This window comes from Lineus longissimus, chromosome 7 (assembly GCF_910592395.1).
Source record: "Lineus longissimus chromosome 7, tnLinLong1.2, whole genome shotgun sequence".
NCBI classification, from domain to species: Eukaryota; Metazoa; Nemertea; class Pilidiophora; order Heteronemertea; family Lineidae; genus Lineus; species Lineus longissimus.
The window spans coordinates 2684916-2698232 of record NC_088314.1 but is presented as its reverse complement, the minus strand read 5'-3'; the positions used below and the strand labels follow the sequence as shown (position 1 = coordinate 2698232).

Sequence of the window (13317 nt, the reverse complement as noted above, 5' to 3'; positions counted from 1 at the left end):
CAACAAACGTCCAGGTATGCCGTCTCTGAGCTGTTGTCTCTGGAATAATGACTCAGCCCGGCACAGCAGCAGATGAGCCAACTTGTGATCGGAAAGTCGAGGCTCAGCCAGTGTTATTTTCAACCGGCCAAAATTGTGGAGTAATAGCGCAGCATGTGTGCTCCTGGGTTTCTACCGAAGGTCTCTGGATTGGGTGAGTGAAGGAATGTAAAGCACTTTGAGACAGCTGTACGGCATGTGCAATCTTGACATCTTTGGAACGACAGGCGCGGCTGTGACAATGCCTGGTCTCAACATCATAGACTCTAAGGCTACTTTCCACTACAGCAATGAACACAGGAAACCATGTGGCTTTTACTTTACAGGCGTTGGTTTAATTGTGTTGTTACCAGCAGTTTTTAACAGGCAATAATACCAATGTACTCAATCACAAGTAGAGTAAAGACAGCAAAACCACGATGATAATCAGACCTTAATTCTGGAAGACTTCACTCACTAACAACATTGTAAAATGGACTGCCCTTGATTCTCTACAAGGACAATGATATAAAAGACGAACAAGCCGAGAAAGCCTCTAAATGCGCAAGGTTATGTCTATACCATAAAGCACTTATTAATATTGCAGTCCTGCGGGTACCAGAGTCACACATGTATCCCAGACACATAGATACCGTTCAGACCGACAGAGCGAGAGGACAGAGCGATTGTCACCAGCTCTGATCAGCTGCAAACCATTGTCACAGTCCTATTTTGAAGGAAAAGACACATACTGTTCGTGTTTCAGGACAAAGTGAGTTTCACAGATCTGATCAGTGGTACTCAAGACTTTTGACCTCAACTTGTAACTCCCCAAGAAGTCCTGCAAACTCCAAATGATCTTGTTTGATAAGTTCTGGGTTCCATACCCCTCCTGAAATCGTAACAGCGTTCGACTTCTTGATGTCTGACCTCACCAAACAGATAGGCCCTGGTGTTATTTCTGTATCTGTCTGGAACGACTTGAGTGGCTTATCATCCTCCTTCACGAGGCTGGTATGCTTGGGATAATCAAACTTTTCCCCGCAAAGCTTCAGCAGGGCGAGGAGTGTGTCTGTCAGAAGTAAACGCTTCTTCGCCCTCGTCACCGCAACGTACAACAGATTCCCCTCATCCTGACTTACAGACATGATCTGGCTCATGATGGAACCATGCGGGAGGCCGACGTAATCATCAGTCAACTGCACTGTGCTGAACTCCAGCCCTTTGGCCTTGTGAGCGGTGGTGAAGATGTAATCAGCCAAGTCAGGATCCCTGATGCACCGAGTTTTGATCTTTTGGATCAAAGTTGGCAAATTTGACTGGTAGCATTTGGCAATTTTGATTTTACCCAAAAGTTCAGAATCAAGTGTTTTTTCTGCATACTTTTCAAGCTCGAAAAACGACGCGAATCGTTGGATGAAATTGTTCTTGATCTCACGACGTTGATCTAATGGGAGTAATAACGTGTGAATGTCCAGGATCATATCGAAGCCGAAGTTGTCTGTTCCACCGATGAATGCTGCCTTTATTGGCTCAGGGCAGTGGCAACATCGCTTGACAGCCTCACCAAATAGATGGAAGTTCGTTCTAGCGATAATGGCGATTTGTCCGACAGTGTCTCCCTTCACACCTCCTGTGGATGGAAAAGATGAAGAGTATGACATGAAGGCCAGTATTCAGAATGTAAGCTTGCAGAAAAGTATTCTTTGATATCCATGACATTGATTTTTTTATGCACATTTTTTTAATAAGGAGTTCCAAGAGTGATTCGGTTGTTATATCTTAACCTAGAACTTTACAGAAGAATCCATTGGTACACGGCACTACAGAGGCCTTCATCCAGCCATCTACAATCCCAAACAAATGGCTGCCAACAGCTCACAATTGCTGACAAAGCCGAGTATGTCCTTCATGCTAGACATCGCGGCTTGATCTGAATCCAATGTCAAAATATGATGAGAGCCAATGCAAGCACCACGTACCTGGTATCCCATTGCCCACCAATGTCCTCTGCTTCTCACCATGCAACGTATCCATACAGCAATTTGCCACATACGCAATCTCGGGACCGAATCGGAACGACTGGAAAATGGAGAAATCATCAGGTTAAGGAATGCAAAATGATAATAGTTCATCGCGACATTCAATTATACCAAACCATATGCAAGATTACATGTACAACGCACACTTTTTTATACAGACGGGGTATTGATTCCACCATAAGGGGACTTTTCCAAACATAACATCATGACCATACATTGGAGAGCTTTTAATGAGCACTGTCCGATGGTACAACTTGTCTCGTAAGACTATTCTCACCGAATCCTCAATTTTTTTTTCATGCTCCAAAATTTGCCCAATCTTTGACAGGTTCAAGTGTTAATGAAATGCCTACCTGAGTCAGGTAGAATATCTTGGTGGCTTCTACCTGCACCATGGCATTGACTGCCCCACGGAATGAATATATTTGCTGCCGGGGATCGCCGACCAGAATCTTGGCCTGGGTTTGGGAAAGGAAGATGTCGGCTACAGCTAAAAAACATAAGAGATTACAAAATAAGCTGCATAATTGAAAGTACTTTGTACCAACCTGACATTTTGGCTTCCCTGATCAGGTTTAGTGATACCTTTTGAACTCGAGTCAATGGTGGATCAAACATATCTTTTTGCAAATACGAAACAATAAGTCGTTCTCTGCATGCCCTTAGAAAGACTATGAATATCCTTCTGCCTTAATTTTCTATTTGGTTAAGATTTAAAAGAAGACTTTCATGTCCTCACCAGGCGTGAGATCTTGGGCTTCATCCACGAGTATACAGTCATACTCATACAGTTTGGGCTTCGAGAGCTGGTAGAGCTTCAGGTAGCCGTCGTGTGTCATCCGGATCGTCTTGTCATCGAGATCCACCATCTTTTTCCAGAGATATTCGGCATCTTTGGCATAGTTCTGAGGTTAAAATCAGGGTATTAGCTCTAGATATATCCATGAGATATGAATGCTTAATCATAATTCATTTTTAAAAGTACTTTCCATCAAGCAGAACCTTGTATAAAGTGCTTTCATGATCACTGTTACCCTAGTCTCTTGTTTCACAGGAACAGCTACAGGTGATTATGGTTCAGCCCCACTCCATCATTTCAGTAAATTTTCAAACAAAAAACTCACCATTTTCTCTGCATGTGTCAGCGGAATCTTGCAACCCACTTTTTCATCCATTTTCTCATGTGGAGCGTGAGCAGACGTGACAAAGTCGTCTGCTGAGGCCATGAACGTCTGCAGCGTATCCAAGGCAAACTTTCCTCGGATGAACGAATTTCCTCCTTCCTCCCTCTTGGGTAGGTTCATCGCAACTGAGAAGACTTTCAAGGCATATGTATTCAGCTTCTTGGCAGCTTGGTATCTGAATGGAATAAAGACACAGTTGGAATAACTAAATCTTGCTTTGATTCATGAATTCAGAAATAGAGAATTTGTCAACTTCTAAAGCCGTTAAAGTTTTGAGGTTTGCTCGATTCCACACTTCTAATGTCTTACTTCCTCCCAAAAGCTCGGAACGCTAACGAATGGCTCGTGCGGCACTCCACATTGGCAGGGAACTGGGTCTTGGCGTGAATTTGCACTGCTCTGAAAGAGATGCAATCTGATATTACCATCATGAATTATGATGTCCAACAAAGAAGCCATGTGGAGGTTTCTAAAGGCAGAAGTTGTGAGTATTTCTGTCATATTTTCCAATCAAAAGTGTCAAGTTCACGTCCTGGGTGTGATCAGCAAATCAGGAGCCCAGTTTGGGTCTTGTGGGTTAATTCTTTGCTTTCAGAAATGGGTTGGTGTGATCCAGTCATGTTGTCTAAGTCAGAATGATTGAGTCTCCACTTCGTTGAGCCAATACTGGACGAGATAGAGAAATTAAGAAAGTTATGCATCGTTGAACTCACTTGTTAAAGACAACAAGTAGGAACCTGAGGCTTGGACGAAGTTGAGTGTAGCGGACAAGGGTGGTCGTTTTTCCCGTTCCTGAAAGTGAAACCAGAATAGTTTGAGAGAACATGCTCGGATGAAGGTGGAGCACCTCGACAGCCCGAGGCCAGAATTATATTTAGTGTAGGGTAAGGCTTGTTATCATAATGTCACCAAAGGGCACTCATTGTTATTGTAAAAGATGAGAAAGATGGCTAAATTTTATATTTTAACTTTGGAAATTTTATGTATACACATAACAATAGAGACAAAATATTTAACTGTACCGGCAAATGCGACAATTTTGATAATTTGTCCGGGCAAGACATTGTGGTTGACGATTCTCAGCTGCTCATGGGTCATTCTGATGCCACTCATAGCATTCCTGAAAATATCAAACAAATAAACACCTTTATTTTCTGAGCCTACACATACTTTCATGACTTTTGCAATTGATGATCAAAGCACCAATCAAACCATTTGTCATCAGATAATCCATTTGCCCAGATTCATGGAAGTCATATCTTAAAGTTCTTTTTCATTCAACTTTTATAAACTGACAGAATCTTATTTCTCTATGTTATGAAACTTACTGATATCTCACGATCGTCTGCTGACCCTTGTAATTTGTAAATGCATTCTGTAACTGACCGATGCTGGTGATTGAGCTGTTCTCATGGAGGTACAAAGCGTAGTACACTCTGTAATGCATCCTGAAAATATCAAAAGCCTTACACTACTCGTACCTAAATTATTGGTAAATACCCTGCAGAAATACCCCCTGATAAGATTCTGTGACATCAAAAGAAATAGTCATAGACTCCAAAGCTTGATAGCTCGCAGGGGGAGTTGAATATGGGATTAAGAACTAGCTCTCATGACACACAGAAATCAAAACACTGATTCCCTCAGACAGGTCTGTAGCCATAAGATGAATGCAATGATCCAGCACTGAAACGGTTGACGCCCTGAAGTTAAACTTACCCATGCCATACTGCATGCCTCCTGACCAAGGTGAATGCAAACAGGAATGTAGCAATACAGTAGAGACATTCGAGTACTTCAATGGCAGTGCACTGGGAGAGTGGGGCAAGGAGATTCCTGATGATGTTCTGGATATCACACACGTCCTCAGACAGGGTAACAAGGACAGCGACAACACACCATGGGTTTAGCTCCTCATTGATGATACACTCCTGGATCCTCTCCTTAATCAGATCTTCAGCCCAGAAGTACTTGGGGTGTTTCTTCAGGCAGCTGGTCATGTTTTTGGCTGTTGTTGGTTTGAAATCCTTCATGTACCTGAAGTAAAAGTTCTTGTATTCAATTGTAGCCTTAAATACCATGTTGAGAAATGTTTACTCTTTGAGCCACTGAAAAGACACTCTTTTCTGTGGGCGGCCATGCACCACTCGACAATCTGAGAGATTTTATGCGGCTTGGTGAATAATTACCTGATCAGTCCTTCAAGAAAGTCAGTTGGGTGAGCCATGCCATTCTCATTCATCAAGTCTTCAACTTCCTTTTTCGTCTCACCAACATTCTTCTTCAATTTGTGGTACAATTTCTTCCAAGGAACAAACTGAAATATGAAATAATTCAAAATGAAGCACAATAACTACATTTTTATAAAAAACAACGGTAACACACGGTAGACTTGCTCGACAATATCCTGTACATGTACACTGCATGTACAGCTCAACAGACCAACCAGTGACGTCGTCAGATTTGAAAGAACAAAACTCAGTGTTGTATATTACTGAATTATTAAACTTGATTCATAAGATAAGATCCATCTGATCCTTTTATCAATTCCCTCACCTTTTCATCCGATATGATATCATTCCACATCAAGCACACACGATTGCTGTTCAGACACAGATCCAACATCGGCAGCTGGGAGAAGATATTCTCAATCACGTGGACTGGGAGTATGGAAAAGTAATCCATATCTTCGGCTCGAGACAGGACCCTCGTCTCTCTCTTCGCATTCGTAGGGCTCTTGTAATTTTTCATCTCGTCACCGACAAGGCCATATGCGTTACTCTCCGACAGTGCAGCATCCAAACTATCGTCTGAACTACCATCCTCGGTTAGGTCGATTGTGTCCGTACCAAACGATGACTGCTTCCAAGAGAAGACTGATGCAGACGTTTTCTGAGATGACGACAATGAACCAGCCGGTTTCTTGGCCTTTCCTCTGCTTGACCTCTTGGTGGAATTACTCCCCTGTGTCTTCCGGCCCGCCCCAGCCAAGAGAGTTGTAAACGCATTATCTCCACCGGCGGGAGACTCTGCCTTAGTTTGAAACGCTGCACTAGCATCTCCTTGACAACCAGTTTCAGATTGATGAGAATAACCTTTATCACCACTACTGCCTATCGGCTTCTTATCTGATTTAGAAAAGTAATTTAATATGGAGTTATTTGTGGTGTCTGGCACTGCTTTCTTTTTAGTTCCATATGACGTGTAGGACGCTGGGAAGTCCAATTGCTGTTTAGATTGATCAGGTTGTGACAAGGGCTCGACCAACTTTACTTGGTTCAAACTACTTGCAGGTACAAATCCACTACCAAAAGATTTAGACAGGTTTCTCCTCGGGTAGAACCCCCTGTTTGGATCTTTAGAACTAAAGGTCACTGCCGCTGGATTGACTAATACTTGTGCACCACTTTGACTGTGCATGTGGTCCATGCACTGCTGAGTATCCATCTGAACCTTCCGTTTTTTGTTTGGCTGCAGAAGCGAACAGTTCTGAGTATCATCAGAATTACCTTGGGCTTGCAGTGTGTAAAGGGAATTTACTCCAATATCAATGGCATTGCTCGCTAAACTTAGACTCGCTTTAGCCCCTTGTGGTTGGAGCAGAGACTGGCTGTCTTCTGAAACAGATTCTACCTCAACAACAGAATTCAACAGGACTTTTGGTAGTGAATCACATGACACAATTTGAGCCGTATCGACAACTGATTTGTCATCAGACAAATGACGACTGGGGAGAAGGGACTGACTATTGTTTGAAGACTCATCTTCCTCAATCAACACAGTAGGTTCAGTGGATGGCTTTGATATGGTCTCGTCACTGCACGAAGTGGCAGCTTGGCTTGAACAGGATGGCTCAGAATTACCAGGAATACTTCTCAGAATGCTCTGCGAATCAGAAATAACAGTTTCTTGCGAATCAGACATGACAGTTTCTTGCGAATCAGACATGACAGTTTCTTGCGAATCAGACATGACAGTTTCTTGCGAATCAGACATGACAGTTTCTTGCGAATCAGACATGACAGTTTCTTGCGAATCAGACATGACAGTTTCTTGCGAATCAGACATGACAGTTTCTTGCGAACCAGACATGACAGTTTCTTGCGAATCAGACATGACAGTTTCTTGCGAGTCTAATACTGCATTACTTTGTTGTTGTAACTTCTGTGTGCCGGACATTTCAGTGCCTTGCAATTGTGAATCTGATATGTTTGTTTCTTGAGAGTCACTAACATTGTCACAATTCCTTTCGACACAATCTTTTGTCACAGAACATGCATTTTCCTGACCCTTGGTTGGTAGATGAAGAGGCGCTGCTCGAGGCCACATCCCAATTCTCATCAACACGAACTTCAGAAGACATTGTACACCAGCCTAAGGACAAATTCAGTTCCAGTTCACTGAAATAGAAAGAAGAATCGATATTACCCGGTACTTTAACGGAGTCAGGACTATACTGTATGCTATAGGCCCATGGACAGGTAAACACTTCTCGATATACTATAGATTCATGCACTTGATTGGGAACAACGTTTACATGACGTAGTGTTGGCCGTCGTCACGTCACCATGCATTTTACATTACTGTAACGTGACGTGACGCGACGTTTTCGTAAACATTGGTCCCAATCAAGTGCATGGTCGGATCTATAGCATGATAATCAAGTAAGAGTCTACTATACCAAGCGATGTGAACTTCGATGTCAAAGAGCCTCCCCTTTACTTTACCAGTATCCTTGGCCTGCCCTGCATGGCGAGACGTGGATCACTGAGTGTGTGGACTGTGTTACACTCCACATCAGAGTACATGCTTAAACACAGGCTTAGGCTACACTTACTTACACTACACACTGACAGTGTAGTGTTAAGTGTATCGACCCGCCCCCTCCCCCTTGCCTACACAAACATACCTAACTTACATCTTCCTTGAATATTGGAAATGCGTTTTAGAGCTTTTGATTGAATTTTAAATCTAATATAAAGCTGCTTTTACGCTTTGATCGCAAAACTATGTTTCATTTCAAAAAGTTTGTAACGGCCACCATTTTTAGATCACGTGACAGAAAGTGTAACAGTAGGTTTGTTCCCTGAAATAAAAATCTACGTGTAAGCAGTAAATTTAGTCCCATGATTAAAAATTCCTATCTATTGTCATCAAAATGTTTTTGACATTGTTTATGACAATTGTCATATCTTTATGAGTCTGTCATGTCAGGTGCTGCCATCTGAGCGAAGGCTTCGGAACTAGTGATAGGCCTTCGCAAGCATAGGCCTACATTCCGTCGATCACCATTGTGTTTTTCCTTTTTCTGCGGGGGACGCTTTGGGGTCAGTATTTGTCCTATATTACATTGAAATCAACAGAGATGCCAACTTAGCTCCATGAGGTTCAGCAACTCCATAACTCCGCTGCAAAAGGCGCTCAGCTGGAAAGAGCTGACTAATGGCCATCCACTGGTAGCTCTTTCACAAGAAAATGGCACTGTTAGTTTGGACATTTCTGCTTGATTCATTCCCGTCCCCCACCTTGCTTTGCCAGATTCGCATTCAGCAAGACCAAAAATCAAATAATAAAAACAAACTTCCAATTTATCTATATAACAAAACATTTTATTTTCTCGAGCACATACATGAACAATATTTACCTAATATATAAAATAAACACCTGTATGCCGTCATTACTTATTGCTCAGAAAATTGCAGGATAAATGAAAATACTGTTACATATATTGTCACTTAATTCAAAAGCATGTCAAGCTTTGAAGAACATATAATGCCTCTTCATCAATTATGCAATAACTCAGATATTTTTTCTTCATGTTTCTCCAATTTTATTGTTTACAATCAAGAAACTCGAGAAAATCCTATTCCAGGGGTCACCTGGAAAGTCTGAAAATTATGCCTGAATTATAAAATGCAACAGAATTCAAAGACGTCAAGGCCTTACATATTTCTATCATTTGAGTGAATCATGTTTAATTTTCAAGATTAACTTCGTCTAATGGCAAAAAAAAAGAATTAAAATTACCACTTTTCAAATCTACATTACCCTGATTTTCCGACAAAGAAAACCTCACTAAAAAATCAAATTGCCATGATTGTCAATTTTTAAAGTAAGTCGAGTAAAAGACAGATATTTGAATGAAAGATTGTCAAATTTATTTTATACAGAAACCTCAGACACCTTTGAAAAAAAGTTGGAAATATTAACATTGACAGGAAAGTTTTACATTGAAACCATTATATGGTTTCATATTTTTAAACCCTGTAATACAAACGGTGCTGATGAAATAGTAGATCCTTGTGTTGCAGGTGCAACATGTGACATTTTTTTCTGGACAGTACCGATAGAGTACGGAATAGCGTCAATATTCTTGAAATTATTAATTTCTAGAAGCCAGTACTTAATGTTCATTTTTTGAATTACATTTATACCCTGTATATATGATGAACACCAAAACCATTGATTGTCAAAGCAAACTTATCAGCTCTTCGGCAGGTAGTTTCATTTTGGGCCACGGATCTCAAAGGACCATTTTCAAGCATGAAAGACTTTCATTTCGGAACATTTAAAAAAATCATGATCAAAAAGAATATAAATGTCCAAATCCGAGATGGTCATATGGTCCAAATTGGTCATGAAGTCACAGAGGTCCATGGTCTGAAATCGTCATAGTTTGAAATGATTCCCATGAAATGGTACTGAGTGGCTGTTGTCCAAGATGGTAATGGTCTGAAATGGCTGGCCGTATTCATCATGGCCTCTTCTGAGGAACTCTGGTATATAGCTGCATATACTGTGTATACTCGACCTAGGAGGACCATGGGTGACCAGCCTGGAATTCGAACAGTGCCATAGGGTGGAAACCCAATGTAGCTCCCAAACCAAGTCACTGAGTGCTACAATATGACAGCATCCCAATATGAAACTATATGCCATCAGTATCAAGCACTATATGGAGAATAATGCAGACTGCAACTGTACACAACGAACATAACAACACCAAGTTGGACGAAAAGCCAATTGACAAAATGCTCGACAACGAATTGACACAACACTCAACCAGACAGTCATTTTGGAAGACAATTTCTATTCCACTCATTTAGATTGTGATAACAAAGGAAAGTAAAGTGATTTCGACTGAATTGACCAGCTGAATATCAGTGTTTTTCTTCTGTGATACAATTCAATTCGAATGACCCCTAGTTCCTGCCTATAGTCCCCCTCTAAGCAAATCCTCATGTTAGTACGTTTAAAAAGATAATGAAGAAAAACACTGCAAATTGTATTGTCCTGAAACAACTACTATGATCAAACATAGCCTGAACCATTCATCTTTGAATCGGAATCAATTAAATTATTATGCTCATTAACCCTCTCTGAGGACCTCGAAAAAACTATGTACACTTTTCGCTTACAAACTCCCATCAATGAATCACCCTATTTACATTTCATCTGTTGACCTGTACATACAGAACACTTTGGCAAAAATTACACAGAAAGCCATGGTATACAATAATATATTAAAATGCAAGGTCATTATCATGATTTATGTACAATCACTTGAATTTAACTTAAAATACTAGCTTAAGCATGGACTATACTCTCCTACAGACATAACCGGAGTGCCTATGGGCCGAAGTTGTTCATTCCAAACATATTCATTGTAAACAATGATTGATACGGCAAATTTTGTTGCAATACACATAGTGTTATCCTGATAGGTCATCTCAAAGCTGTCTTAAAATATCATTAAATGTTTTGAAAGATATCACGACTACACGAATAGGCCAACTGGAAAGAAATCCAGGGATTTGAGATTCACATAATTCTGTTGCCTGCTTGAATCCAACTGTTCAACATCAGCCCAAGAACCATTTATCAAGCTACGAATACGTCCGGCTGCCAGGCCAAGAACTTACAACTAAAATATAAACCATGAATGAAGCGTTTCCAAGACAACTAATACGCACAGAAATTAAGCTTACCTAACATTTATAACAGTTGCATTGCCACTTGCATTGTTTATCATGTACATACTAGGTGTCAAAGAAAACATCACACACTTTTGATTTTGAATAACTATCAAGTAAGATCCTATATTTACCAGATTCCAGCCAGATGAAATCAAAAGTAATTGTAACCTTTTCTGTGAAACCTTGTTCATGATTGATTATGCTTTTATATAGGAATTACATAGAATATCCCTAGGAGACAGGATTATGTTATCCGGTCGGTCACTTCCTCTGAATTACATCAAAAGCCATCCACACAGAACCAGATAGACTTGCTGTGAGGCTATAGGAGGCCTCAATCTATACATCTCGCTAAAATTCCCGACTTCGTTGCAATATTCATCGTTCCATATCAGCAATAGCTTGGGTGCTATCAACGCAACATGTTATTTTCAAAGCTGCAACCTGCGATCACTGTCGAAAGGTCTCCTGCAAATGATTGACGGTCTTCCACAAAGGAGAGATACTGATTGAATGTCTCTGCAACTAGCGACAGCAACATGAATATTGATAATAGAAAATGTTTGAAATCAGCCATCAAAGTGAAAATATTGACATTTACTAAATCGGCGGAGAATTTCAAATGTTGCAACAAATCTTTTGTTGTACCCTGTCTGTCGTCTTGATTGTCAAGAAATTGTATATACACATCCCTTGCAAGTACGTCACTTGTACCCTGTATAATATGGACAGCTGAATAGGTATCACCTTTGCCATGATTCATCACTAAACTAACATATTTCCAGCAGAATACTGCTGGCGATAGATTTCAGATACAAGCTGTCTTTGCTACACTCTTTATATACCAACACCTTATCGAATATGTTTTTCGCCCCTCAGCTCTAACTTAAAGGACAACCTTTACAATTGTATCTGGACTAGATTTGCAAATAAACACTCATATCTATTTCACCCTGTCTTTGCCAGACTACACCTACAAGTTCCCCAACATCTATATCCAAAAACACCATGCTCGATCAGGGTGGGTGTTCCCTGAACACCTCTGAAGTCACAGAAATAAGTCAATAAGCCTACCTAGGGGTAATATCATTCTGGTTCAAAACATCAATTGCCAACACAGGAATTAGTTACTTACTACGCTAATGAACTGCATTTGGCCAACGATACAACTAATATTATGACGATTTTCATGGAAAATAATGACAATGCATATAAGATGGTGAACTGTGAGACACACAAAAGGACCTGCCACTCAATAAAACTTGTCTAAATATCTAGACCTTAGACTTCCCATATGATGAATTTCAACATTTGAAGGTAGACGACAACTTATCTCTTTGGGACATTATCATATTTTATAAAATCTGCACATCACCAAGATAGAAATTACAAATCCTTTAATGTCTATCACAATCGAAGAATGATTGTGAACAGCAAATGAATAGCTACTGATACACCCAAGACTGGAATGGCCTCACCTCGCCATCTGCAGAATTATATCCCAAGAGAAGAGTCCATTTCCTTCCTGGGGTGGTATAGTAGTTATGCCTAAGTTTATCTCAGCCTAAGTTCACAAAACTTACCTCTAGTTCTCGTCGAGGAAGTACATAAGAAGTACAATTTTGTGTACCTCCCGGTACTATTTTTGACATAAGGAGGCAAACAATTCCTTGTCACAGTCAAGATAAAGACATCACAGATAACGAAGCTAAATTTGCTTCGGTCAAATGTTGAGATGATAGAAAAAGATTTGACCGCATAATACAGGGAAACAGCTCAAATAGCAAGGAAAAGGAATCCTGTGAACTTAGGCTAAAACGAACTTCAGAACTGACCCTACCGCCACCATAAACAGATGATGATTTGTATGAAAGTCATTAGTGCAATGCGTGAGGATGATAAGATTGCTGCACTGCTGGCCTGGGCTGCTTGAGACGTGTGGACCGTGGTCGTGAGAAACGGGTAGAGTGATACATCAAGTGTGAGCATCGGACTCGAGAGCTTGAAGAGAGATCCGAGATTTTCTGCTTCACTCACGCAAGCTTCAACCTGAAATATCAAGATGGGAAAGTTGTAGAGTAAGAACTGAAGGGCTGA

At 40.6% G+C, this 13317-nt stretch overlaps 2 protein-coding genes across 3 annotated transcripts in view; both read right to left on the bottom strand.

Annotated features, from left to right (window-relative positions):
* Positions 1-348: 348 nt before the first annotated feature.
* LOC135491425 (F-box DNA helicase 1-like) lies at positions 349-8287 on the bottom strand. 2 transcript variants are annotated; one of them, XM_064777290.1, is made up of 13 exons: positions 8154-8287; positions 5801-7644; positions 5434-5561; positions 4964-5281; positions 4573-4692; positions 4267-4364; positions 3958-4036; positions 3554-3643; positions 3185-3419; positions 2800-2965; positions 2414-2550; positions 2001-2100; positions 349-1651 (listed from the first exon to the last, which is right to left on the bottom strand). In XM_064777290.1, exons 2-13 carry the CDS (start codon positions 7583-7585, stop codon positions 810-812), a joined length of 4098 nt encoding a protein of 1365 aa, XP_064633360.1. In that variant the 5' UTR covers positions 7586-7644; positions 8154-8287; the 3' UTR covers positions 349-809. The 2 variants fall into 2 exon arrangements, with proteins under 2 accessions (XP_064633360.1, XP_064633361.1); XM_064777291.1 differs by having other exon boundaries at positions 8163-8287.
* A 544-nt stretch (positions 8288-8831) lies between these two features.
* The window catches only part of LOC135491400 (reversion-inducing cysteine-rich protein with Kazal motifs-like), a 44806-nt gene continuing 40320 nt past the window's right edge, over positions 8832-13317 (bottom strand). The window contains exon 21 of the mRNA XM_064777244.1: positions 8832-13269. Coding sequence (XP_064633314.1) covers positions 13057-13269 — 213 coding nt within the window. The 3' untranslated portion in view covers positions 8832-13056. The remainder of the gene's footprint in view (positions 13270-13317) is intronic.

Bases quoted from the DNA above. Each gene is read 5' to 3' on its own strand.
- LOC135491425 (XM_064777290.1), bottom strand. From the start codon at position 7,585: ATGAGAATTGGGATGTGGCCTCGAGCAGCGCCTCTTCATCTACCAACC. The intron at 2,966-3,184 runs GTGAGTTTTTTG...TTTTAACCTCAG, and splicing joins TGACACATGCAGAGAAAATG to AACTATGCCAAAGATGCCGA. The intron at 2,101-2,413 runs GTAGGCATTTCA...TCCATTTTCCAG, and splicing joins AGATATTCTACCTGACTCAG to TCGTTCCGATTCGGTCCCGA.